We start from the raw sequence: 24,275 nt of genomic DNA, 5'->3' as shown, positions 1-24,275 counted from the left end.
CTGACCCACTGGAAATGTGATGAAAGAAATAAAAGCTGAAATACATCATTCTCTCTGCGATTATTCTGACATTTCACATTCTGAAAATAAAGTGGTGATCCTAACTGACCTAAGACAGGGAATTTTTACTTGGATTAAATGTCAAGAATTGTGAAAAAATGTAGTTTAAATGTATTTGGCTAAGGAGTATGTAAACTTCCGACTTCAACTGTATTGACTGCCTATATAGAATCAATTAGACAATGTTTGTACCATGTTTGTGCTGTAGCCACATGTTGTTGTCATGTTGTGTTGCTAACATGCCGTGTTATGTGTTGCTGCCACACTGTGTTGTTGTCTTAGGTTTCTCTTTGTGTCGTGTTGTGGTATCTCTCTTATAGTGATGTCTGTTTTGTCCTAAAACATTTTCATCCCAGCCATGTCCCCACAGGATGCCCTTTTTGCCTCTTGGCCGTCATTGTAAATACGATTCTGTTCTTAACCGATCTGCCTAGTTAAATAAAGGTTCAATAGAAAATGCAAAAATGCTTACGACCCCAAAAAAATCTGGTATGTGAGGTAAAAATAAGATAATTAGAACACTCTGAGCGTGGTAAAATATGAAATCAAGTAGAACAATAAAATGGCGGTGGTTACGATAAGACATAGTATTTCATTTTTTCCCTTCAAATTCAATCAATTTGTGAAAATAGATTTCGCCAATAGAGAGGCCATCAGTGAAAATATCATTGCGTTAGGTATACAGTACTACAATGACAGTATTCAGTCTGCTTTTGACATGCATTCTTTTCAGACTACCACTTTGCTATCGGAACATCTACTTAAGACAATATCCAATATATCATGCCGCAGTGGAGGCTGGTAGGAGGAGCTATAGGAGGATGGGCTCATTGTAATACCCGGAATGGAATTCATGGAACGGCGTCAATGTGGTCTGCATGTGTTTGGTCAGTTTGATACCATTCCATGTATTCATTCCAGCCATTACAACGAACACATCCTCCTATAGCTCATCCCACCAGCCTCCTCTGTAGGCTGGTATCTTCTTGGAAGTGAAAAAAACGTGGGTACATTTGTCCTATGAAATTGTACTCTACTTGAGCTACGTTATAGACATCTCTTTACTGAGTGCATATCTTAGGACCTCAATGGTACAGAAGTGACTGCTCGGTACTCCCCTTCCCTCTCTGCCAAAACACAGATTAAAGTAGCCTGCAACGCCACTTCTCCTAACCTCACCCAGAGGATGACAATAAAGAGGATCCATTTAGTCCCAGATCAGTGGTCAACCTAGTGGTCAGCCAAGGTTAGGGACAAAGATGCCCTTCAAAACCGCAGACACAGACACAGCAGTTTACCCATGGGCCACTGCTCTGCGGCGCTGGGCAGCTTTGTGTCTGAGGGTCAGGGAGGATGGAGGAGTCATGTGGCAGGAGATGGCCATTTGGTGATTCAGGGGGAGGTGAGGGTTTCGTGAGTGCCTTCACGAAAGAAAATATTATTTTTAGATGAAAAATCTGTTAATGTACCCTTGAGCAAGTCACTTTACCCTAAGTGCCCTGGATAAGAGTGTCTGCTAAAGGTAAGCTGGACACAGGGGACATTCTGAGCTCTCAAATTGCATTGTTGCAGTTGATCATGCTTCTTGAATCAGTAACACTTTATTTGGATATCCCGTCTGCAGATACTCTACAATCTATCTAAAGACCATCAGTAACATGTCAACTGCACGTCTATTGACTGAATAAGAAAGTGTCTGTCGTTCATCTACAGGTGGTCAACAAACTACTTGTAGACTATCAGCAGCTTTTTAACAGCATTGCCTTTAGCCTTTCAGTAGCATCTCAACATCTCATCATTTTCAACAACATAGTGAACAAAACACCTGAAAACACAGGGAGAACCTTAGAGGCACCCCTCACATTGGCACTGCTAGCTTCTAATCTCTGTCATTTAAGCAGGAGCAAAGAGAAGGACGCAGGGAAGGAGGATGATGACCTTAGATGCCTTAGCTCCCAGGTGTCCCTGTGAACAGCCTCTTGTCATCCATGACAGGGAAGGACCGGGCTAATTGATTTAAAAGAGTGAAAATCGCATTACTCCATTTCGCTGTAATTGCGTCTCCTGCGAAATGACTAAAGAAGAACTGTGTCATTCATCACCCCTCTCCACCCTATGAACCTATTAGAAGTGTATGAAATAGTTTGTAACGTTGCTGCTCCTCTTATTGAAAAGTCTTGATTTGTGTGTGTGTGTGTGTGTGTATGAGCATGTGTGTGTGTGTGTGTGTGTGTGTGTGTATTTTTTATTATTTTCTACATTGTAGAATAATAGTGAAGACATCAAAACTATTAAATAACACACATGGAATCACATAGAAACCAAAAAATTTTAAACAAATCAAAATATATTTTATATTTGAGATTCTTCTAAGTAGCCACCCTTTGCCTTGATGACAGCTTTGCACACTTTTGGCATTCTCTCAACCAGCTTCATGAGGTCGTGGCCTGGAATGCATTTCACCTAACAGGTGTGCCTTGTTAAAAGTTAATTTGTGGATTTTTTTTCCTTCTTAATGCTTTTGAGCCAATCAGTTGTGTTGTGACAAGGTAGGGGTGGTATACATAAGATAGTCCTATTTGGCAGAAGACCAAGTCCATATTGCGGCAAGAACAGTTTAAATAAGCAAAGAGAAATTACAATTACAAATTTTCAAGAAGTTTCTTCAAGTTCAGTTGCAAAAACCATCAAGAGCTATGATGAAACTGGCTCTCACGAGGACCGCCACAGGAAAGGATGACCCTGCTGCAGAGGATAAATTCATTAGAGTTAACTGCACCTCAGATTGCAGCCCAAATAAATGAATGTCAGAGTTCAAGTAACAGACACATCTCAATATCAACTATTCAGAGGAGACTGCATGAATCAGGCCTTCATGGTCGAATTGCTGCAAAGAAACCACTACTAAAGGACACCAATAATAAGATGAGACTTGCTTGGGCCAAGAAACACGAGCAATGGACATTAGACTGGTGGAAATCTGTCCTTTGGACTGATGAGTCCAAATTTGAGATTTTTGGTTCCAACCGCCATGTCTTTGTGAGACGCAGAGTAGGTGAACGGATGATCTCCGCATGTGTGGTTCCCACCTTGAAGCATGGAGGAGGAGGTGCGATTGTGTGGGGGTGCTTTGCTGGTGACATTGTCTGTGATTTATTTAGAATTCAAGGTACACTTAACCAGCATGGCTACCACAGCATTCTGCAGCGATACTCCATCCCATCTGGTTTGCGCTTAGTGGGACTATCATTTGTTTTTCAAAATGACAATGGCCCAAAACACACCTCCAGGCTGTGTAAGGGCTATTTGACCAAGAAGAAGAGTGATGGAGTGCTGCATCAGATGACCTGTCCTCCACAATCCCCCGACATCAACCCAATTGAGATGTATTGGAATGAGTTGGACAGCAGAGGAACTTCTTCAACACGGTTGGAAATGCATTCCAGGTGAAACTGGTTGAGATAATGCCAAGAGTGTGCAAAGCTGAATCAAGGCAAAGGGTGGCTACTTTGAAGAATCTAAAATCTAAAATAGATTTTGATTTGTTTAACACTTTTTTGGTTAATACATGATTCCATACGTGTTATTTAATAATTTTGATGTCTTCACTATTATTCCACAATGTAGAAAATAGTTAAAATAATGAAAAAACCCTTGAATGAGTAAGTGTGTCCAAACGTTTGACTGGTACCATATGTGTGCATGTGTGTATGGTACTGTTAGTTCGTCACATGGCCATTCAGTGTTCGATGACCTCTTTAGCCTATGGATGATTTAAACAGAAACTGAAAGATATTAACGTTGGACAGAGAGATTGACACTAATCAGCTAATTATAGGTTTATCTAGAGTAAAACATCTGTGCACTTAAAATGTTATATGGCATGCTCATACTGATTTAGAGAAATGCAATGATATTCCTAATTCACTCATATCAGAGTTTACAATATCTATTGCATGCTGTCGGATTTTTTATGTTGTACAGTAGATATGGTGATAGATACGGACAAGCGAGTCTTCATTCAAACCAATCAACACTATATCCATCTACACAGTACACACCCCTCTGTTCCCCATATACCGTAGGCTACTGTACATGCGTATTGTAAAGAAACGTACAGTATGATCGTCAACATTTCCAGTACAGGCACATACCACCCCTATACCAACATCAAGCTCAAGGTAACAATTAGGCACACATATATAGCACTGATGTTAAAGTGGCTGTAATATTTAATTTCTATATGAATCATTAAAGTGAGGTGCAGCGGCTATTATGCATTCCTTTTCTAGCAGGATAAAACAGCCCTTAGATGTGGGAGCAGGACTTTGAAGTCTTGTCTCAGAAGCAGGCCAACTCTTACAGGAAGTACCTTGCTCATGTTTTAAATATACCTGCTGTGGTGTGTGGGACTAACAAAGGTGAGCGTTCTGGATGGGCCCCAAGATGAATGGAAAATGGTCAGCCAGGACACACACACACACACACACACACACACACACACACACACACACACACACACACACACACAGTGAGAGAGAGCTGAACAAGCACTTGTCTGAGAACTCCAACTTCCTTCCCAGTTGAGAACTTCCTCGCCACAAAATGTGTCCACTAAACGAAGAACAAAATGACACTAAAACATCGACTAAAGTGTCATTTAAATTTGACTGCTCATTTGTTCAGATAATTAAAACAGTCAGTCAACACAACAACTCCACTAAGGACAGTAGCCTAACGGTATCAGCTTAAGGATTTCCCACAATAATAAAACCATGAACCATTAAGGCCCAGAGACATGTGTGTTTATTAGGTCACAAACAAGCATCCCACCAGAAAAAGAATTCACAACAATATGCCTCTTTCCGACACTGCGAGACATGACTTTAATGGAGCCTTTAAGTGTCAAGTTAAGCATGCACTCTAAAGACAGCATGCACTCTGGGGCGACAGGTAGCCTAGTGGTTAGAGCATTGGGCCAGTAACCGAAAGGTTGCTAGTTCAAATCCCTGAGCTGACAAGGTCAAAATCTGATGTTCTACCCCTGAACAACGCAGTTATCCCACTGTTCCTAGGTTGTCATTATAAATAAGAATTTGTTCTTAACTGACTTGTCTAGTTAAATAAAAGACCATGCTTTTGAAATGTAATCATTGTATTCAGCTATACGTTTACTTATCTGCGTAAAGTTATTTGGGAGTTCAATCATCACAAGCATTGATTTGACTGAGGTAGTGAACATGTTTTTGCAGAATATTTGGCAGAGAAAGCATTTAAAAAAAATACTATCAGTCTCATTCCTCCAATGCTTCTGCTGAAATGTGGAAGAATCCATTTCCCAGACTAGGTGTTTGTTGGCTTGGACATTTCGCTGATTGTTTTGACATGATCTGATGCTTCAGGGTCAAGAGGTTAAGTCACACAAGCTTCCACTTTGCTGTCCTCAGTATTTCTGGTACAGAGAGGTTCTGGTAAGCACAATGCCTTCTGGATGACCTGCCAAGGGCTTCCATAGTAAACTCTCTCAGACTGTGTCCTTGGGTTAGAACAGTGACCTGTCCTCTGTGTGTGTGTGTGTGTGTGTGTGTGTGTCTTGGAGACCCAGTGAGACCTGTGTGTGTGTTTGTGTGTGTAGTAAAGGGATTGCTGAGGAAGTGAGTGTCAGTGAGATAACCTGGGGGGGAATGTGCTAATCAGAGCTGAAAGTGTTTCAGGCAGGAACACAGAACTATCCCCCCCTGCCTGCTTCAGACCAACTGCCATCTGTATTTCTGCCACAGTCAGGCCTTTTCCTAACGAATGTTAGGGTTTGCAATGAGTGCTTGGCTCACGCAAGCCCACACACACTTGAAGGAAGCGGACCTGCTCTCTAAAAAGCTGATGTGTCATACCTTCCTTTCCTGGAACAACATGGCAGCACCTCTCTTCTTCTCCTTTCTCTGTTTCTGGGATCCTGACAGGCAGGCAGTACGGTAGCGCTTCTTCTTCTGTTGCCTGAGTCGTGTTCGTAGGGGTCGGCCGTCACTCTCGGAGCCATGAGTCGATCCTGTGTGGTCAAAGTGATCACTCTGACTGAGATCCAGATACTGCCGGTAGGTGACATCAGCAGGCAAAAGAGAGGGGGATAGAGAGGGATGAATAGGGAAAGAGAGAGAGGGTGAAAAAGGGAGGAGAGAGGGGGGAAAGGGTCTCTGCAGTCTCACCCAGGATACTGTATGTATATGGAGGTACTCGCATCGTTTGGTTGATGGGGTGTCTATGTATGGGGGGGGGGGGGGTATTGTAATGGCATTTTCTGTGTGACCTATATAATACTCACTTACTACTTACACACACACACACACACACACGCACGCACACACACACACACACACGCGCACACACACACACACACACACACAGCTCCAAAGAGCATGCTCTTCAAGACTGACATTCCAAAAAAGGGCAATTCTACTCAGTGTGGAATTATCTCTCCTCCCTCCATACAATCTCAGATGTGTGGTTACAGCTATGAACTGGTTAGCTGCCTCAGCATATCCACAGGAACCATGTCTGCGAACATATCTGTCTGTATCTACACCACAGAAAGAGCATTACTGCACAACATTACTGTAGTAGTATTACTTCAAAATACTTCATGCATTTATAAGTTGGTCAATATAACACTAAAGTTTGGGATTCATAGTAGAAATGAATCCCAACAGTTGTGAGGTTATAAGGTTATGTCCAGAATTGCCAAAGCCTGTCCAAGTGAAATAATAACCCTGTGTTTCGTAATCCAGATTTTTCTGAAGTGAAACAAGAACTTGTGTAAGAGTGAAACTGAGTTAAACAATAGCTGGCCGTCTAGAATAGTGAACAGTAGCTACCTGGGAGTGAGCTCTGTGACATGCAGAGGTGTCATCAAAGACCATAGATCACTGTGCTACTGCAGGACTTCACTGTCTGACTTCAAGGAGAAAGTACATACCGAGGTAAATCAGCGCAACTTAGTCACAGTTGAAAGTAGATTTGAGTATGGATATTATGTCTAGTTCGTAGAGTACTTTTATATGTTAAAAACATCAATTAACGTCTTTGATGTTTAAAGTGGATATTAGGTTCTTAGTTACTTTTGCACTGTCTTACTTGATGTTGTTAGAATGTGAAGGGTTTATCCCTTCCCCACTTTATCCCAACTTTTTATGACCGTCTTCAGCATAAAAGCTCATTTAATGGGATGCCTGAATCTGTCCGTACATTATTTGTGTTTTTTTTGTTGTTGTTGACTTTGACGTACTGCTCATGCCATTTAACTCTCGTTTATCATAACTGACAGAAAATGTCATAAGCGTGATGCACTTTCTTTATCAGCGCCATCACAGCTACGCTGTGTGAAATAATGCGGCATGTTATACATCAAAGTAGGAGACAGACAGTAAGTCAGTCCTAGAGTGAGCCATGGATCAGATCAGTGAGTTGTCTCTCTCTCTTCTCTGCCTGTGAGACATTCCTCGTTTTAGTGGCTTAAGCAGTGAAAACAAGGAGAGGACACAGCTGCCGCCCTAATAGGAGTCAAAGCTCACATGGATGTTCTCCCCACCAGCCATTAGAAAAACAAACGAAACAACAACACATTTATGCTCTGATTCAATCATAAGCAAACTGCATTGGGAGTACACAATATGTCTGCCGCAGGCATTCATCTACAGCGCCAATGTCTGTTCGAAATACTGTTTGATGATGTATATGCTAGTGGAATGACATGGACAGCATTCAACTATGTATTTTGTACAGTGGGACAGAATAGTGGCATGAGTCGAGTGCACAAACAAACATGATTTTGGGTCATTTTGACATAGGAGGAAATAATTCTAAGCGATGTCCAAAACCAATAGAGGGTGTGGGTGCGTCCTCCATTCATCACAACCAGACCCATATATTTGGAGAGTCTGGCCAATGCGGTTTCTTCTTAAGTGATAATGCCCGAGAAGCCACTGTTTGGAGGACACTTTGTCTCGGGCCAGAAAACCATGCTAATATATCCTCCAATGTCACTAGGGTGTGTGTGACTAGGGTGGGTATGTTAGTTTTTGTATTGTCTAGGGTTTTTTGTATAGCTAGGGGTTTTGTTAGTCTAGGTATATGTAGGTCTATGGTGGCCTGAATTGGTTCCCAATCAGAGGCAGCTGTTTATCGTTGTCTCTGATTGGGGACCATATTTAGGTAGCCATTTTTCCATAGGGTATTTGTGGGTTCTTATTCTATGTTTAGTTGTCTGTCTTCACTTCTCATATTAGCGTCAAGGTTTGTTATGTTGTTAGTTTGTTCAGTGTTCTTTCTTTATTAAAGAAGAATGTATGCATATCACGCTGCCCCTTGGTCTCCTCCATACAACGACTGTGACATCCAAACACCGGCTTCGAGGGCATTATCACTTTTATACAACTGGTTACCAACATATTCAAATAATGATGGATGTATTATTTTCATTAAAAAATATATATTTTGATGAATTTATTCAAACTATTTCACGAGATATAGTCCCGACACAAATCTAAGGTTGCTACCCAAGCCGGCTGGTCGTTCGTTCTATTGGTTCGGTTGTCAGAGACGCGACCCAGTCGTTCTGTCTTTTTGTTCTGTATCTATGGATGCGACCCAGTTGTTCATTCTAAATATTCCATTGCCATACTGTCTGGCAACGTTCTTATACCTTGCTTGCTAGCTAGCCATCTATGGCTAACTTACAGTCACGTCAAACAGCAAAGTAGCTGCACTTGCATTTCTTCAAGCTGTTTTTTAGTTACATTTACTAGTTTGTATACATCCATAACAATGAGCTAATGATGCACGATTTGGCCGGGCATAGAAAATGTGCTCTCTCGCCAGGACACTTTTGTTCAGAGGAGATAACCTACAACACATCTAGCACAATCACTTTGTTTTCCATTGACATTTCATTGTATATATCCATAAACATTATGCCAGCTGATTCATGATTTTGACTGGCTGAGATAAACTGTCTGCCGGTCTGTCTCGTCCCGACTCCTGACACATACATTACTATGGGACAGATGGAGATTGAATTTCAATATTGAAACAATGTTTCAAATGTTGGAGAGAACGAGAGCAAGGTTTATAGAAATCTCTTGTGCAGTGAGCTGGAACAGAGTAAATAGGCATTTCAACATCATTGCTTTAGCTGGTGGTAACTTGTGGAATAGACACCGGTTGGAATGTGATTTTAACCAATCAAGCAGGATTAGACCCAGCCGTTGTATAAATGATGATGCATTTACATGACACTTCAACATTCTATGGCAGCCATGTTAGCTCCCCATTAACATTACTTGGGGAATATTTAAACAATTTGAATTAGAACAATATTCACAATTCTAAAAGTTGGCCTAACTCCTCTTTAAATATATGGCTCTGATCACGGCAATCCAATGAATGAAAGAAGGGACGTCACAATCAGTTCCAACAAGTGGAAAAGAATAAACACAAACTCTTCCATTTTCAAGAGTGTCAAAGTCATTTACCAATGTCTACATCGCCGATTCTCCAGTCATGTCTTATTCTGTGCCTAGTGAACTGCAGCGTGTCTTGTCTTCATGCACAGTCCTGTCATTGTCGTGCCGCGCATTAGTGACAGAAGATACATTACTTGGTAGGAATCTAATTAGAGGTCCCCTAACGACCTAATAGGCGTGTCTCCTGCTGCATGTACAGTAGAGAGAAGGCTATTAATCCAAGGACAACCTCTGTCTCTTCAGACAACAAGCTGAGTGTAGTCCGCTGGCAGTCTTTCCATCCGCTCTTGAAGAATGTTGATTGAGTAACAAATGGCATCTTGTTTAGCCCTTAGCTGCCAGCGATGAGACTTGCTCTCTCTTCATTGGTGACAAGTTCAGTATTGTCGTGCGTAAGTCCATTCTGAGCGGGGCCAGTCATCTATGTGAGCTATGTGGACGACAGACGACAGCACTGGTGTTGAGCAAAAATGCTGATTCTATACTATCGTTATGTGCAAAGTGTGCATCTGTGTCTGTGGTCAAATCAGGTGCTTCTAGGACTTTTGTTTTGTAGTACAGACCTCTTTTTTTCTCTTACAACCTCAAGATGTTGTTACTGGTATTGGAGTAAAGGGGAGCAAGCGTTTACAGTTGTCTGCTGCGGTCCTGGAGCAACAAAAAAAAAGTATTTCTGAATGTTCCTGTGTGACGACGAGGATTCCAACTTTACAACTGTGGTACCGACCTACGTTGACCTGAGTTGTTTCTTCTCTGTATTGATTAAACGAGGAATGATGAAGAAAGCCAGAAGCTACTGCTAAAAGGAGACAAACATCTACTATCAGGAGTTCAACCAGCATGGCAAATGGTTTATGGTAAAGTCATGACAATCTCATGGGAATTCACTGATAGTAGAGAGGAATCAAACCCAATGATCAATCAACCAATTCTTCTCAAAATAGTTAAGCGACCGTAAACCAATAAAAAAAAGGACGACAATGATCCCCTTTATAGCCCTAGACAAGAGTGAAACATTTTTAGGCAAGAGGACAAAAATAGGGTCACGATAGTTACAGTACTAAAATTAGCCCCCAGAATAGTCCATCTCTGGTTATTCTTAGAGTAATTGACAGAATATGAATGGCCAAAGGAGGGGTCGTGGTAGAAATGGCCGTCCAAAATTATTTAAAAAAGAAGAACAAGAAAGAAACAATTGTACTAGAGTCAACTACTAGACCCCCCCGAAGGAGATCGTAGAGAGTCCGGACTAGGGGTCAATTGTGATTGGCCGATAACTCCCAAACAGAAACAGGGCGGTCCCGTTGAATTAGTCAAGATATAGGCAAAAGCCATGGGCAGATATCCTGTTGGGATCAAACCCGGGGGTAATCTGATGAGTCTCTGTTTGAAGTGATTATCACGCAGGGAAACTAAGGGATAGCCCGGCTTCTCGCCTAATTAGCGAATTTAGTGCAGAGCCTTAAGAAGTTTATAAAGACACTGGCTGAGGACAGGAGGGGACAGTCCTCAACCTATCAACTCACCAGGACAGCCACCGGATAGCAGCCTCTTAACCACAATCCTACTGGTACTTTGAGCAGCTCTACAGCTAGTACACCAGACCTGAAGACAGTCTATCTGACCGATGAGAATGCCACACTTAAGTGACTGTAGTTACTACAAGATGCGAGACGGAGCCCGAGTTTCCAATGTAAGGATTCATGTTTCAATAGCAACAGTATACATACTCCAATGAAGTCAACTTGGGGACTTTGTTGAGATATTCATAATTGGTTTAGTAAGTTGGTTGTAGTTGTATGGTGTGTGTATACATTTAGGGCATAGACATTTGAAGGATACGGTAGTACATTGGAACATCTGCTAATGCTGTACTTACTGTTACAACATTTTACACTTGCGGTAAATCATCTTCTTACTTCCTGTCTAAAGTTTGATTGGTTCGTCATTTGCTTGAGAAGTCAAGAGGATATGTCTTGCATTCAGGGGTAAAACACGATGAAGAAAAATTGGATGAAACATGACTCATGACTTGCTGCACTATCTGTGCTCTCTCTGAGACTGCACTGAGCAGCGACTTTTATTTTTTTTACGTCTATCTGAGATTGCATACTAACACTGAACTGTTATTTGAGACTACATAGTAACCGTTGCCTGTTGTGTTACCCAATAACTGATCTTAGGTCTGTATGGAACAGGTCCAGAGCCACCTGGAGGGCTCTAAGTTCCACCTACACCAGGCCCAGAGTCAGCAGGTCAAGCAGTACCTGACACTGGGTTCCAAGGTGGCTGGGGGACAGGGGGGCCACCCTCACCCCACTGGGCAGGGAGGGCAGCTCCTGGGCACCGTTCCAGTGATGAGGAACAGCCACCTGGCCCCCCTCAGCGATGGCAGCACCCCCAGCAGCCCTGTTACACTGCTGACCCTGGCATCGAACCATGACAGTGAGGTGAGTGAGCGTTTTGATTTTCAGTATGTGTTCATCGTGGTACAGTTGTCAGAAGTTTACATACACAGCCAAATACATTTAAACTCAGTTCCTTACATTTAGTCCTAGTAAAAATTCCCTGTCTTGGGTCAGTTAGGATCACCACTTTATTTTAAGAATGTGAAATGTCAGAATAATAGTAGAGAGAATTATTTATTTCAGCTTTTATTTATTTCATCACATTCCCAGTAGGTCAGAAGTTTACATACACTCAATTAGTATTTGGTAGCATCTTTGTGATGGCCACTCCAATACCTTGACTTTGTTGTCCTTAAGCCATTTTGCCACAACTTTGAAAGTATGCTTAGGGTCATTCTCCATTTGGAAGACCCATTTAAGACCAAGCTTTAACTTCCTGACTAATGTCTTGAAATGTTGCTTCAATATATCCACGTAATTTTCCATCCTCATGATGCACCAGTCCCTTCTGCAGCAAAGCACCCCCACAACATGATGCTACCACCCCGTGCTTCATGGTTGGGATGGTGTTCTTCAGCTTGCAAGCATTCCTCGTTTTCTTCCAAACATAACGATGGTCATAATGGCCAAACAGATCCATTTCTGTTTCATCAGACCAGAGGACATTTGTCCAAAAAGTACGATCTTTGTCTCCATGCGCAGTTGCAAACCGTAGTCTGGCTTTTTACGGCGGTTTTGGAGCAGTGGCTTCTTCCTTGCTGAGCGGCCTTTCAGGTTATGTTGATATAGGACTCATTTTACTGTGGATATAGATACTTTTGTACCTGTTTCCTCCAGCATCTTCACAAGGTCCTTTGCTGTTGTTCTGGGATTGATTTGCACTTTTCGCACCAAAGTACGTTCATCTCTAGGAGACAGAATGCGTCTCCTCCCTGAGAGGTATGACGGCTGCGTAGTCCCATGATGTTTATATTTGCGTACTATTGTTTGTACAGATGAACGTGGTACCTTCAGACGTTTGGAAATTGCTCCAAAGGATGAACCAGACTTGTGGAAGTCTACAATTTTGTTTCTGAGGTCTTGGCTGATTTCTTTTAATTTTCCCATGATGCCAAGCAAAGAGGCACTGAGTTTGAAGGTAGGCCTTGAAATACATCCACAGGTACACCTCCAATTGACTCAAATTATGTCAATTAGCCTATCAGAAGCATCTAAAGCCATGACATCATTTTCTGGAATTTTCCAAGCTGTTTAAAGGCACAGTCAATTTAGTGTATGTCAACTTCTGACCCACTGGAATTGTGATACAGTGAAGTATAAGTGAAATAATCTGTCTGTAAACAATTGTTTGAAAAATCACTTGAGTCATGCACAAAGTAGATGTCCTAACCGACTTGCCAAAACTATAGTTCGTGAACAAGAAACTGGTGGAGTGGTTGAAAAACTAGTTTTAATGACTCCAACCTAAGTGTATGTAAACTTCCGACTTCAACTGTACCTTGGATTCAATCAATCCCGCTATTTGTTTGTTTTATCTCAGTGTAGTTGTTTAGTAGGTCCTTGCAGTGCCAAAAATAATTCTGTGAGTTAATAACACAACGCAGGTTTGATTACAGAGTCCTAAATGCTGTGTGAACCACTCAGTTATCTCTAGTGACCCGCCCATTCTCTCTAAAATGCTCATCAATAACTTCAGAGATTCAGTTCCTAAAGAGAATCTCTGTTAAGGTTGAAACTAGTTTGATAACAAACATGTTTTTTTCCCACCATGGCGACTGATCTCTTCCAGCATGGTGGTGAAGAAATGTCTGTTATTGGATTAGGATCCTAACGGTCCCTCCCTCTGAATGATGCAAAAAAGAAATGCTACATTGAATTACAGTGAGAGCATTAGCTCACCTAGTGTTCTTATTACCTGTTGTTATGTATCTGAACTGAACTGAGGCTGGTACAATATGACTGTTTTCTTTTAGTTTCCAATGGATGACGTCATTGATGACTTGATTAGCCTGGAGTCCGGGTTCAATGACAGGGGCTTGGATTGTATGGATCCCAGCATCATAATGCAAAACAACGTAAGTATGAATGATCATATTAACTATTATATCAATCATAAATGTAAAAGGAAAAACACTCATTTGATTTGCAAAACTAAGGGTAAAAACAGAAGAAATGAAACAATGCTATCGACATACAGGTGTTTCTGTTTATCGACTCTTGCTGACATGATTCCTTGATCCAGAAGTGATTCCCAGAATATCCTTAATCTTCTTGACACTCATGAAGAGCAGATATTGAGTAGTCAAGTTCAGCTTTAAAGTTAAGTTGCATAACTGACTTCTTTAAAGGGGGATGTGAGAACTACTTCCTCTGCCAAACATGAACTTTCAGGCTTGACTTGCTTGGGAAAAAAGGAGCTGGCTTTGTGTGAAGTCAGATTAAGTCCACCGATGAGTCAAAGTTCATTTCACCAGGGTTGAGGCTTAAAGCATTTCTCACATTTCTCAAGCTGCCGAACAATACAGATTAATCCGCAAGTGATGTCAACACACGTAACTACCCGGTAAATGATGACAGTGTGAGAATAATGTGATAATTAGTATAAACACTAAGTCTGTGACTCCTCTTTTCTCGCTGAAAGCCCTACATGGTCACTACCAGAGAGTTTGGGAATGGTAGTCAAGAAGACATGGGGAGAACGCCGAGACTATGCTAGATATCTACTACCACAAAAAAATATCTTATTCAGACTAGGCATTCCATTAGAAAGAAAATGCCTGGATGGCAGCAGAGACCAATAGACCCAGTGCAAATTATATCTGGAGTGGAATTGTAAAACTTTGAGCCGATGCTCGGACAAAGACTCATTTGAGTAACGATTATAACCACACCTGAATCCTGAACAGAGGTATGTGGTACTTAAGGAGAATGTGTCCCCACAGCATTGAATGTGACAGAGAGATGGAGAGAGATGGAGAGAGATGAAGAGAGATGGAGAGAGATGGAGAGAGATGAAGAGAGATGGAGAGAGATAGAGACAGACAGAGGCAAGCGGACAGGCATGCACATAAACACACACATAGAAACAGAGAGGAACAACAGGATGACAGAAAAGCGGAGGTGTGTGTGTGTGTGTGTGTGTGTGTGTGTGTGTGTGTGTGTGTGTGTGTGTGTGTGTGTGTGTGTGTGTGTGTGTGTATGAAAGACAAGATAGGGGGAGGGGGGTGTAGAGAGTGAAGATCAGAGCGACCGGGAAAAAAAGGGAGAGGAGGAGAGATTTAGCGTGAGGCAGTGAGGCATTGGATTGGGTTAATGCCTACACTCCCGGCGGGCTTGTTCTGAAATGATAGCGCGCTTAAATGGATCAATTCATTTTAATTAGTCATACAGTACGATGCATCACGTCGTTTTGCCATGTCAACATATCCCAGGAACACAGATGGGAGCGGATTGAAGTGATTACGATGTGAGCAGTCGGGGGACTGTCGCTATCTTTCATTTTGATAAGTACCCCCCCCGTTAGAGATAAAGAGAGAGAAAGCCATCTACAGGCAAAGCAAACCAACTGCAAATATTGAAATGTCTGCCGTTCCTTATTTTCCTCCCACCCCCTCCTTCCCTCCCTCCCATAACTTGACCTCTATTCTTATCCCTCTCTACACCACTCTAGGAACTGAATTTCACACATGCACAGTGACAAATTGTCTTTTGCACAGCTTGTGGCGTCTGTGCCGGCTTTTGTAGGATTCCTAGAAATACACAGCTCCCTAAGATTGGACATGCATACAGTGTGTGTCAGAGGCCCACAAACCCCTCTGCATTCCAACAGAGTCCCGAAAAGAGACTGTCGTTGTCCCGCTTGTTCGGAAAATATATGCCTATTTTCTCACAGTGGATAAGCAGCGTAGAAAAACAGTTTGGTGTCTGTTTGGGCGGGTTATGACCCGGCTTTCATCCAGTGGGGTGCTATTTTGAACACACAGACGCCTCTGTGTTCTGGGGCCCTTTCAAGCAGAGTAGCCATAGTGGTCACTGATAATGGCCATTTTAGGCTAGTAAACGGGGGCATGGAGCGAGGTCGTACTCCCAGAGGAGGACCTGAGAGGGCCTTAGGGGACCCAGACAAGGCTGTGGTCAGGCAGGCCACTGGTGGGGAGACATGGAGGCCCCTAGCCTCTCCTGCTGGATCACACAAACGCACTGCCCTGAGGGCTGAGAAGCAATAGGACTGCCAACGGTGCTGTGATTGCCCTCACGCCCAACCTCATCTGAAACCGTACAAATTCCCGTTACCCGTTCAAAGCTTTCAAATGAGCCGAAGTCAACCTGCTTCCAAAAGTTTCAATGACTTTGTGAACTTGAGGTCGCTGAGTCTGAATGAAATGTTCTCTCTGTGTCTGTGTGTCTGTGTTTCAACCATTCCCATCTCCCTCCTCTCCTTCCCTCCTCTCCAGGTGCTCAGCAGCAGCATGCTGGACATCTATGGGGGTGAACCAGGTATGACTACAGCCCCTCATGGCCGAATGACACCCACCTCACGCCCCACTATGCTCACTACTGTAAAAAGGGAAGTGACAGGTACGAACACACTTCATAGCGCTGAAGATTATCAATGCGTCCAAAAATAATCTATGCATGATCACATCGACATGTTTCAAGAGGATAGAAGTGTGAAACTCAAGCACATACTGTAGCATAAAAATACAACACTTTAGGAAACACATTCCTGACAAATCATGTCCGTTACTGGCATCTCATTTTTATTTTTAAATGAATGAATACGTTTAGCTTTTTTTTCAAGGTGCATGACAACAGGAAACGAGAAAGAGTAATCCATTTAGCCATTTTTCTTCTTTGGCTGACTAAATGCTGTGTAGGCGGCATGTCCTAAATGCACAAATCCTAAATCTGGTGGCAGGATTAACCAAAAACCGAGCCTTCCAGTCTAATAAGGTGGTCCCACAGTCTATTACCGACCAATGGGAGACTGCAGTAGAGGTCTAGAGGTCTATAGAGTAGCATGTTCTACTGGGAAAGCCCTCTTCTTTAGCCCTGAATGTGTACAGCATTCATCCTATACAAGCTATTCTACACAAACTACTGTTTCCATGTAGCAAATAGATGTTTCCCTTAAATGTGTAGTGTCTGGATTACAGTTGTATCACTCACATCCCTAATTATCCATGGCCTCGGTTCATAATCTATGGATGCACCATGGATTATTTTGTGTGCTGGTCCCCAACACAAAGGACCTCTGAGAAGCGGTTTATGGATGCCATGCATCAAGTAAAGCTAATTGAATTAGCTCCGCCGAGAAAATAAGTGAATCAGTATATTTTTCATATAAGTGTGCGGTCGGGCAACGGGCAGTTACAGAGGTCTAAATGACCTTATTGAATCAACGGAGACGAATTGAGAAATCCAATCACAGGTTCTGATTATATCATTTGGGAGAAATGTGAACGTGAATATGAACGCTATGGCATGCCTTTCCCCCTCATGGGTAGATCAGCAAATTTGTTAAGCGGACTTAATTGCCAGGCTGAGTGGCTTAAAAGAGGACACAGATTTTTCACAATGAACCAAAGAGAAGAGACGATGCTATGTATGCCAGGCGGGCTGGGAGCGAGCTGGATAAATCGTGTCCTTTCACTGAGTGCGAGTGTGCTTGTGTGGAAGGTTCAGGCTCTGTGGAAGGTTCAGGCTCTGTGGAAGGTTCAGGCTCTGTGGAAGGTTCAGGCTCTGTGTCTGTGGTCTGAGCTTATTTTATGCTCTGTGTGCGTTTCTTATAAGCCTGTGCTCTTTTTTGTGTTTCACAGAACATGAAACGAGAGTGATGGCCAAAGAACGACAGAAGAAAGACAACCACAACTTGAGTACGAGCCGCTCCACTCAATACAAAGTACCTTCAGAAACATTGTGTGGGGCACTAAAGTAACTTCTCTCTCTCTCTCTCTCTCTCCAGTTGAAAGAAGAAGAAGGTACAACATCAACTACAGAATCAAAGAACTTGGAACAATGATACCAAAGTCGAATGACCCGTAAGTTTACCTGACTCAATATTGCAAAGCAACTCCCCATGATCAAGTCTATTGCCATGAATAGATGTACACATGCCTGGCTGCTGTTAAGCATCTCAAAAACTAAGCCCAGCCCGCTAAATGTTGTTCATTGAATTCAAATTAATACTCAAGAGCACATTTCGCTCCTATTTCAAGGGTGTACTTGAGTAGCTATTGTAGTCTTCACGCTCTGCAAAGTAGTGAGTCTGAATCTTCTTTGGGTTCTTAACAGTAGACTACAGCTTAGAGCTCAATGATGAAGATTGGGGTCAAACGCAAAGAGGGCCACCACCCATTTAAATCAAAGTTTGAGCACAATTGGCCCACTAAGGTGGAATACGGAAGCCGGAATTGGAATCCGACTGGCCCAACCACAATTGAACTTTTGATAGAATTTAAATGGAAGGTTACCGCTGTCGCCGTGCCATTAAGACAAGATAAAGAAGATTATTAGCTGTGGAGCAGACCAACGTCTTGTTCCAAAGAAAGGTGCATTTTACAACTGTGTCCTGCTTTTAAAAAGTAATGGTATCAGGGAATGGAGCCTGCACTCTTGGCTTCTTCCAAAGTCACCCCCCCCTTCCAATACCTATTTTTACTTGAGGATTCATTTTACCATACAAGCGGTTCCAGAATGGACTTTCTGTTGACGTACTTATACTTAACTATTCTATTAAAATTCCCATTCAAAAGCTGGATGTAATGTCCGAGAATGAATAATTGGCCATGTAAATCACCATTTCTTATTCATATATAAAAAAAATGGGTTCCTGCATAAGTTTTTGTACAGAACATTCCGCTGAGGCGGTGAATAAAAGGTTATCTTTTATGTCCCTCTGCCGTAGTGATATGCGCTGGAACAAAGGCACCATTCTCAAGGCGTCGGTGGAGTACATCAAGTGGCTGCAGAAGGAGCAGCAGCACGCCAGAGAGCTGGAGAACAGGCAGAAGAAGATGGAGCAGGCCAACAGGAGGCTACTGCTCAGGATCCAGGTATGGACTATGGAGAGAGAAAGACAGACACCCTCAAAACTCGGCCCTCCGACCACTACAGATCCCCAACCCAGCGACTTCCTCATCCTTAACACCATGCCAATGCACACCATCACGGCCCTGATGCTCAATAGAGACCACCCCACCCCTTCCCCAGCCAGCTCAGTGCTCTATACCTACCTAACCCCCATACCCTTACACCCCCACTCCCTGGCAGAGACCGGCCCTGCTCGTATTGATGTTTGTCAAGCAGTTCCCCATCACCTCTCTTCTCTTCCACCTCTCCTCTCTTCCACCTCTTCTCTTTTCCACCTCTCTTCTCCAAGACACAATAATGACCTGATTAATAAACAGAGTGTTAGACTTCGGCTCCATCCGTCCGGAAGGAGGAATCAGGTCAGAATTAGATTGTGAGTCATAATATAATGCCCAGAGTCATGCCTCTCTCCCCCCACTTTTCCCTCACCCTAAAATGAATGCGTTAAACCGGGGCGACTAGGGATTGACATGGCAGCAGAGCAGAGCCAAGCAGACAGCGGAGACGTTACCACAAGTCCTTCAGCCACTGAGACGTCGCAATTAACCACCAAATGAATCAGCACATTCACGGCTCTGTCTCTTACGCCGAACTCAACAGTCAAGCTGAGCTTCTCAATCTAACAGTGTCACAAGGATGTCGAGAGCAACAAAACACACGAAAGTCAAAAGAGGCGTAAAGAGACATTTCATGTGGAGGGAGCTAACTAAATCCTTTAACAGAGTAGAGTGATAGCTTCACAGTGTTAGCCCAAATAAGTGCTGGTGACCGTTGACTGTGGGGAGAAAGACGGCATCAACGCCACGCATCACCCACAGAAACGTCCCAGCTAGTCTCACTTAAATACACTGTTGGAATCCTGCAGAAAGATGCTTAAACGGAGAAAAACAGATGGTTGTAAACTTTGCACCACGTGACGTGGGAACAGTGATGCTTCCAACTGGCATCACATTCCTCGACACTTTTTTTCATCCCCCGTGTTTAATTTTTTTTTTAAATAATTTGCAAAACGACATGCTAGGTTAACCGTTACCAAGGCAGACTGACAACAGACTATTATCCATATTGTTACTGCCAGTAGAGCGCCGATGGGGAGACGTGAACCATATTGCTGACCTGCTGCTGATTGATGAGGTTTTGTCATCGGTTCCTCCCTGTCATGTTTATGACACAAACCCCCGAGGGCCCTGGCTGCTTCCTGAGAGGGGGGTCTGGAGACGAGTGGTAGATGAAATGGATTGGCCTCTGCTACATTAGAGTGCTATTAGAATCCTCTTAAGGATTGCCCCCTTTTTTGTTTTCAATTTTCGCCTGAAATGACATTCCCAAATCTACCTGCCTGTAGCTCAGGCCCCGAAGCAAGGATATGCATATTCTTGGTACTATTTGGAAGGAAACACTTTGAAGTTCATGGAAATGTGAACAGAAATGTAGTGGAGTATAACACAATAGATCTGGTTAAAGACAATACAAAGAAAAAAAAAACGTTATTTTTTATTTTTTTTGTACCGTCATCTTTGAAATGCAAGAGGAAGGCCATACTGTATTTGTCCAGCCCAGGGCAAGTGTAGTTTTTGGACACTAGATGGCATCAGTGTATGTGCAAAGTTTTAGACTGATCCAATGAACCATTGCATTTCTGTTCAAAATGTTGTATCAAGACTGCCCAAATGTGCCTAATTTGTTTATTAATAACTTTTCATGTTCAAAATTGTGCACTCTCTTCAAACAATAGCATGGTATTATTTCACTGTTTAAGCTTTTTGCCAATATCAGATATGTCTATGTCCTGGAATTGTTCTTGTTACTTACAAGCTCATGCTAATCGCATTAGTCTACATTAGCTCAACTGTCCCCGATCCCGAAGAAGTTCTAAAGTCAATCCATAATAATCTACCAGACTATGAGGGATGTGTGCGTGTGTGTCAGGGGGGAGTGTATGTGTGTAATGTGTATGCACCCATGTGTGTGTGTGTGTGTGTGTGTGTGTAAGGGTTGCCAACTCGTACGGAGCTCATTCTGAGAAAAGTAATCTCCTTCATTAAAAGTCTTCTTCTTCAACACTGTTCCCATTCATATGTTTTTGAGAATAACACTGTCCTGATCCTTGGTCCTTTTCTGTGCTTTTCAGGAGTTGGAGATCCAGGCCCGTGCTCATGGCCTCCCCAGCATGGCCACTGCCCTGGGTACTGTAGAGCTCTCCTCCCACCTCCTCAAACAACAAAAACAACAGCAGCAGCCCTTGGCTCCCCAGTCACTGCAGGGTCTCCAGCCACCCCGGTACCAGGAAGAACTGAACAGGGAGTACCTCCAGAGGACCTCCATACCAGCCATGGTCACCGGGGTTACAGACCAGGGTCAGGGGGTGGTTGATGACCCCACCACTTTCTCCGACCCGCTGTCTCACTTCACAGACTTCTTTAGCTCCACGCTCAAAGAGGAGCAACGGCTAGACGAGATCCTCATGGACAACCCGCTCTCGCCTTTCGGCACCGACCCACTTCTCTCCGCCGGCTCGCCCGACGCCTCCAAGGACTCCAGTCACAGGAGCAGCTTCAGCTCGGACGATGGCGACGATGACCTATGATCCCTGACCCCTCCGCGACCCCGTGTCAAAGGTCAAAGGACAAACAGCAGTTGGTCACCCTCACAAAGTGGTGCAGGGATTTGTTCCAGCCCAGCACCAACACATCCGATTCCACTGACCAGCTCGAATCATTGAGAGCTCGATTCGTGGGCTCAGGTGTGTTAGTGCTGGGCCGGAGCCTGCACCCCCTGTGGCACTCCAGGACCAGGGTTAGTTACCACTGGCACTCCCACTTTTTGAAAACTTGATTGAGAGTGCATACAGCACCTCTGCCTCGCAGACAGAACCAGACTCATGAGAAAAAGGGAGAAAGACAATCGGTCCATACTGATCATATAGCAGTGCATTGGACACTGGGGTTGTCGAACACCACTGTAACCTATGCAGACTACTTCACCGTACCTATCATGTCTCTTTGTGACATGCCAAAAGAGGATTGTTTCCTTTTCAGAGGTATAGTATTACTGTTATTGTATAAAAGGACTTTAAACCATTGAGATTCACTGATGGGCCCTATCGAGAGCTAGTTACTGGTGGTTCCTCTTCCAAACAGAAATTAAAATGGAACAGTGATACTAGCCGAAAAAGCCTAACACGTCCTTCGTTCATCTTTACATTTATTTTTATAAAATGTTTTATGTATTTATATGTTTTAATCCATGTATTCCCAAAAAACATGACATTATCTAACATGCTCTCTTTTCTATTGGTGGGGGTGGGGAAAATATAATAAACCCCTTTTTTTTTATAAATCAGACTTGGCGTTTTGTCATTACAATCACACATGCGCACCACATACCCAACACAAAACCTCTCGTGTTTAATTTGTAATATTACGCCCTGCTCTATCACCAAAAAAAGTATGGACACCCGTCAACTTTCATCATTTCCTATCCAACAGGAGCAGTTCAGTTATGAACCAGGAAGAGTGACAGAAAGGTTGATTATCACAAAATCAGAGGAGGCGAGACCTCTGAGGCTAAACGGATGAATAAAGGACCATACAGGGGAGCTGTGTCTGAACAGAGGAAGGTGTGGGTAAAATGAGGGATTCACCCAGGCTGACAGACAGTAAATGAGTGACAGAGAGAGGACAGAGAGAATGGGAAAACGAGGAGTGATGGTGCTGATCCAATTAAGGGCTCTTTAGGACAGGGAAAAGGCCGAATTAAAGGCGAGTATAGAGTAGGCTTTAAAGAAGCTTGTCCGTTAAAAGTTCTCTGAAGAAGCTAGATGACTGGTTTTAAAGAATATACTGTCCAATCATTCATTGAGAATTAAAATAGTTGCTTAAAATAAAATCTAAACTTCACTCATAAAAGTTTAGTCACACTTGTTTTGGATCCATATAACGCTGAAATAGACTAAATGTTTAATTAGTGGATATTTTCTAATCATATTACATTTCTGCATTAATAATACAACAAACCGTCCAGATTGGGGGGGAAAAGCAACATTTCAATGTGTTTCAGTGGATACCCTGTGTTCCTCATCAAAGCTCTTCTAAATGAATGTTTGAGAACGTTTTAGCTGGTGTGTTTCTCCCATAATGAAATTGAAAGATTCCTGCTTGCATCTCCTCTCTAGATACAACATCAAATTGAACCTCCAATCATTATTCAATATAGACAGCCCAACTACAAAGCGATGAGTGATGTTTACAGGTAATTGGCCAACGTAATTATGGGAATTAAATGTGGATTTTCATTAAGGAGAAAACATGGAGGGTCTCAGAGAATTTTGATTGATTTAAAATCCATTTTCCAAAGGCACATTTTGATGTCAATATGATTATCTCCAGATACTCTCCTATTGCAAAAAATATATAAAATACATCATTTGTATACACAACCTTATCATTATGCGACTAAAATAATCAACACATTTCATAGATTGAATGCATTTCAACCCTGTCCAGAATCCTTGCTTCATCAAAGATAATATTGAACAAAGTTCAAGGGCTTCTACTCAAGGGCTTCAAACAGTGATGTGGCCTAAGGCAACGGTGACATCAGAACTTGGAAGTTTGATTTGGAATATCATTAAACCACAGCTTTGGAAACTCAGGGGCAGGACAGGGATACAACCTATATATTGACAAAACAGTCATACATTATTAAGAGTATCCGATAACAGTTTAATATAGAAAACATTAACCGATACATTCAATAACTAAAGATGAATGTAAAGATGTAAAAACAGATTTTATTTAAAGATGTAAAACAGATTAGTATATAATATTTAAATCCTTCCTTGATATGGTGCTGCCATGCCCTCTGTCTAACCTTCTGCATACGACAGAGATTATAATTATTCCTCTACTAGAATAACTGCCAAAACTGTGTGGTTTGTAAAACAATCTTTCCATTGCTTTATTGTATAACTTCTGTGCGTAGCAGAGCATAACCTCACCACTTCCTGAAGCAGGAGTAGTTCAATGCCACAGTTCACCAGTAGGTGGCAGCAGTATGCTGTGTACTCTGGTCAAATAACCAAAGCTCTCGTTTTACCAATCCCAATACAAACACAGAGTTATTGTGGTTGATTTAACCAGCGAGGCAAACGAACAAACCCCAAAAGGCTTTCATGTTAATGTTAATTAACTCCTTCCGT

The 24,275-nt window shown here is 42.6% G+C and overlaps 1 protein-coding gene across 7 annotated transcripts in view; it reads left to right on the top strand.

The window, feature by feature from the left end:
* The window catches only part of LOC115106927 (transcription factor EC), a 55,524-nt gene extending 33,114 nt beyond the window's left edge, over positions 1–22,410 (top strand). Inside the window, exons 1-8 of one of the 7 annotated variants that reach the window (XM_029630141.2) lie at positions 5,885–6,152; positions 11,759–12,025; positions 13,957–14,058; positions 16,438–16,561; positions 17,803–17,859; positions 17,949–18,024; positions 18,891–19,038; positions 21,207–22,410. In XM_029630141.2, the coding sequence (XP_029486001.1) occupies positions 6,096–6,152; positions 11,759–12,025; positions 13,957–14,058; positions 16,438–16,561; positions 17,803–17,859; positions 17,949–18,024; positions 18,891–19,038; positions 21,207–21,662 (1,287 nt within the window). In that variant the 5' untranslated portion in view covers positions 5,885–6,095 and the 3' untranslated portion in view covers positions 21,663–22,410. Of the gene's footprint in view, positions 1–5,884; positions 6,153–6,953; positions 7,035–11,758; positions 12,026–13,956; positions 14,059–16,437; positions 16,562–17,802; positions 17,860–17,948; positions 18,025–18,863; positions 19,039–21,206 lie in introns of those variants that run through there. The other 6 variants (XM_029630142.2, XM_029630144.2, XM_029630145.2 and 3 more) reach the window with 6 other exon arrangements.
* Positions 22,411–24,275: the final 1,865 nt, after the last annotated feature.

The sequence above is a fragment of the Oncorhynchus nerka genome, linkage group LG23 (assembly GCF_034236695.1).
Source record: "Oncorhynchus nerka isolate Pitt River linkage group LG23, Oner_Uvic_2.0, whole genome shotgun sequence".
In the NCBI taxonomy this organism is placed as follows: Eukaryota; Metazoa; Chordata; class Actinopteri; order Salmoniformes; family Salmonidae; genus Oncorhynchus; species Oncorhynchus nerka.
Note: the sequence above shows the minus strand (reverse complement) of the source record. Positions and strands in the feature narration are given on the sequence as shown.